The sequence below is a fragment of the Cydia splendana genome, chromosome 25 (assembly GCF_910591565.1).
Source record: "Cydia splendana chromosome 25, ilCydSple1.2, whole genome shotgun sequence".
Classification (NCBI taxonomy): Eukaryota; Metazoa; Arthropoda; class Insecta; order Lepidoptera; family Tortricidae; genus Cydia; species Cydia splendana.
Genome location: NC_085984.1, coordinates 6,627,870 through 6,631,862, shown reverse-complemented (window position 1 = coordinate 6,631,862; position 3,993 = coordinate 6,627,870). Strand labels below are relative to the sequence as shown.

The 3,993-nt window shown below is 46.2% G+C and overlaps 1 protein-coding gene across 1 annotated transcript; it reads left to right on the top strand.

Moving 5' to 3' along the window:
- The first annotated feature begins 305 nt into the window (after window positions 1-305).
- LOC134802964 (acyl-CoA Delta(11) desaturase-like) lies at window positions 306-3,644 on the top strand. The gene is made up of 3 exons (XM_063775700.1): window positions 306-529; window positions 904-1,240; window positions 3,088-3,644. Exons 1-3 carry the CDS (start codon window positions 331-333, stop codon window positions 3,569-3,571), a joined length of 1,020 nt encoding a protein of 339 aa, XP_063631770.1. The 5' UTR covers window positions 306-330; the 3' UTR covers window positions 3,572-3,644.
- The last annotated feature ends 349 nt before the right edge of the window (window positions 3,645-3,993 follow it).

Below are 3,993 nucleotides of genomic sequence, written 5' to 3'. Positions count from 1 at the left end.
CTACATCCTGTAAAGTCGCTCACTGTCAGTTACAAATTAAATGGTATATTGTGACGTAATAAGGTAATGAGTAGCCACCGGGTGGGTACAGAAAATAATAGAAAATTATAGTCTCCCTAAAGATTCGGCCACACCGCTGCTCAAAAAACGGTGACGGTGCGGAATCGCAGTGACGTGCCGTATACCTACTTTACGACTTGGAGGGCCTGCGATAAAATCGTGACATTTACGGCGATTCACCGTCAGCACTAACTATAAACGATTGCCATTTGCCTATGCCTCCTGAACTTGACCTTAAATATCAGAAACTTTCTTTTTAGAACTTCAAAAATGCCTCCCAATGCCCGCGACGAGGCCGACGGACGTGTGAAGGACGAGGCCTGCGAACGCCTAATCGCTCCTCAGGCCTCACCGATAAAATACGAGGCCTCCTACATTAATATAGCCATGTTCACATATTTTCATACGGCCGGCGCTTATGGGATATATCTGGCGATCACAGAAGCGAAGTGGGCGACTATATTATTAGGTGTGTATGTACTGGTTTTGTTTGACGTAAATAAATGTATTTTCTTTCTTTCTTACTGACAAAGTAGAACTTTAAAATGTCATCAACTTTAGATTAAGTCAGGTCCCCACAGAAAACCAGCGCCACGGTTTGCCGCGGCATTATGCTGAGTGGGGATCCGATTATAGCATCCAAGTGTCTTTTATGTCTGCATTCCTTTTTTTTATGTACTATGTTGTAGCGTTAAAATAAATGTATTTCTTCTTCAATTTAACCTCCTCCCCCACCCATACAAGAAACTAATCCAATATACGCCGAATGTTGTGAATTCCAATCATGCGGCTTTGATTTTAATTATTTTCCAAAAATAAAAAAACAAAATCTGCATTTTCCAGCTATCATACTCCACGAGGCAGCCATAGTGGGAACTACAGCGGGCTCGCACCGCCTCTGGGCCCACAGGACCTACAAGGCCAAAGCCCCCCTCCAAATACTTCTCATGCTGCTCCAATCCTTCGCCTGCCAATACTCCGCCTTCCACTGGGCCAGGGACCATAGACTCCATCATAAGTTCTCTGACACGGACGGAGATCCACATAACGCGACCAGAGGATTCTTCTTTTCGCATATTGGGTGGTTACTGGTTAAAAAGCATCCGGAAGCGAAGAAGAGGATTAGGAGAATTGATGTGTCGGATCTTATGGAGAATAAGGTGTTGATGTTTCAGAAAAAGTAAGTAGTTTACTATAAACCCTGGGGTTAACCGGTTAAACCGTTAACCCAGTGTCAAACTGTACTGGTAACCATGGTAACTCCAGGGTTAACAAGTTAAACCGTTAACCCAGTGTCAAATTATACTGGTAACCATGGTAACTCCAGATTTAACCGGTTAACCCCGGTTAGTGGGATGGTGTAAGTAGCGCTTAGACGTTTAGACGTCAAGTAACGCTTAATATCGTTTCGTACCCTACAAACGCTTAATGAGTACGAGTATCAATGTAAACCTCATTTCCCCTTTCGAGTTAGGGGACCGTGCGCGTTGGGTGCACTTTGTGGCCTAAATCTAAAACTATAATTAGACATTGGTGCTACGGTAATAAGCAAATGCTGCCTCCTAAATGTTCAATAACTCATTTAATATATAATAAATGTTATAAAATTAATATAAAACTAAAATTAACTACAATTAAAATAACTAAAGCTACAAAAACTAAAATACTTATCAATTTTTTTACCCTGGTAGGGATCGCAGGCAGCGTTCCCCCTGGGGTGCTACGGACAGGAAACCTCCTAGAGTGCCGAGTCTCTTGTCATTCCTCTTGATCAGTTGATCCGGGGGAAAGGTAAGGGTTCTTGGACGGTGCGCCCCGGGGGCAACGGTAAGTAATCTCTTGATTTTCAAGTAATTCCTTACCGGTACTGCCAATGTCCTGTCGTGGGGGGGTTGAGGGGGTTCCGCACAGGGTGTTCTCTCATTGAGGGAGAGTTCACCCGAGTGTGTGCTGGAGGGGGGCCTTCGGGCCGGGCGGCTGCGGTCGCGGATGAGGCCTTCGGGCCGGGCGCCTTCGGGCGCGTGAGGGCACAGGAATGCCGCTGCCCTGTATAAAACTGCGGTCCCCGTAACTGTCTAGGCAGACGGCCTATGATGACGGCCGGGGGGGTTGCCACTGCTGGCCGGCGCCGGCGTGGTGGCCACGAGGATGACCACCTCTATAAAAAATCGCTAAGACAACCTGAGGGGGTGGAACCCGGGGTTTTTCCATCTCCTCCCGGCGTGGAGGTTGTCATGAGGGATCAGTGTGTGGTGTCGCCCTGCATACTACCTTCGAGAGGGGGAGCTTCGGCTCCAGGGCCTTCGGGTCCAAGGAGGGGACAGCCTCGGCTGTCGGCAGCAGGCGGTGTTCGCGGTAGAATGCTCTGCGATCCCGTGTTCACCGTCACCATTGCTGCGAGACGGGCATACCGTGGAGGGTTTAGTCGGTATTTGGCCCCTTGGCCACGAGTCCGACATATCCATTCTAGTTCCCCGGCTAGGCGGAATGCCTAAATGCATTACTCCACGTAAAAAAAAAAAAAAAAAAAAAGGCAGCGTTCCCCCTATGACCAATCTTTGCGCGAGAAAGCTGCCTGCGCGAGGGTCACCTGTGGCCTCCCTTAAGGTGGGCACTGACGAGCCTTCCAACAGTCCAAATAGCGTGGCTGCAATCCAAAATCGGTCAGTGAATGTCAAAAACGTACAATGTTTAATATTAGGATGCCGTCCATTTGGATGAATCCATTGTAACGGCATCCATTTGGAAGGCTCGTCAGTGGCCTGCTTTAGGCGTTTGCTGAGCGCCTTGTGGAGCCCCCGAGCCCCCCTACCCCACGGACCGAGTTCATGTTCGCTCTCCTTCACGTTGGAGGGTATAGTATAGATATATACACTTCCTGCTAATTTATAGAGGGCTCCTATTTGCTTGCTTGCGCCCATGAGTTCGGCTTGACTATTTGAATAAGACGTATACGCCCTATAGCGACGTTAGGAGTTCTTGGCTTCAAAATGTTTTTGATCAAATGATTTACCTTTTTTCTTCCAGATATTCAACCCCATTCATCGGCACCATCTGCTTCATCTTACCAACCCTCTTCCCCATGTACTTCTGGAACGAGACCTTCGCCTCAGCATGGCACCTGACTATCCTCCGAGTGATAATATCCCTCCACGTCACATTCCTGGTTAACAGCGCAGCCCACGCCTTTGGTAACAAACCTTATGACAGAAACATCACCCCTTCGCAGAGCATCTCAATATCTCTAGCAACATTAGGGGAAGGATATCACAATTTCCATCACGTTTTCCCTTGGGACTATAGAGCAGCAGAACTGGGTAATAATGCTGTTAACTTTACAACACTTTTCATAGATTTTTTCGCCTGGCTTGGGTGGGCGTATGACTTGAAAACTGTTGGAAATGATGTCATAGTTAAGAGGGTGGAGAGGACTGGAGATGGGACTAATCTTTGGGGGTGGGGAGATAAGGATATGCCTAAGGAACATAAGGAGATTGCTAAAGTGTTGTGAAGGAGAGTGAAGGTTTAGGCTGTCGGGCCCAGTTGGTAAAAACAAGACTCGATTGAAAATTTCTAGGCACTAGTATTTACTGACAGTTGGTCCTAAGTAGAGATGCCCCGAATAGTGCTTTTGGCCGAATACCGAATATTCGGCCCCTCTCTCGGCCGAAGCGCCGAATATTCGGCACGACATGCGAATATTTCGAGTCACAATTATTATTCACAACGTCTGGTAACATATATATTTTATTGAACAGAATTAATGAATGTAGTTAGAGTCAAAAATCAGACCCATGATAAAAATAAAAATAAATGTACCTAATCAACAAATGGTCAAAGGGTTTTCGTATTTAACAACTTTCCAAGAATACATTTTGTTTAATATTTTAATGTTGGTATTCATAACATAACTTTGTACATATGTTATTTGTC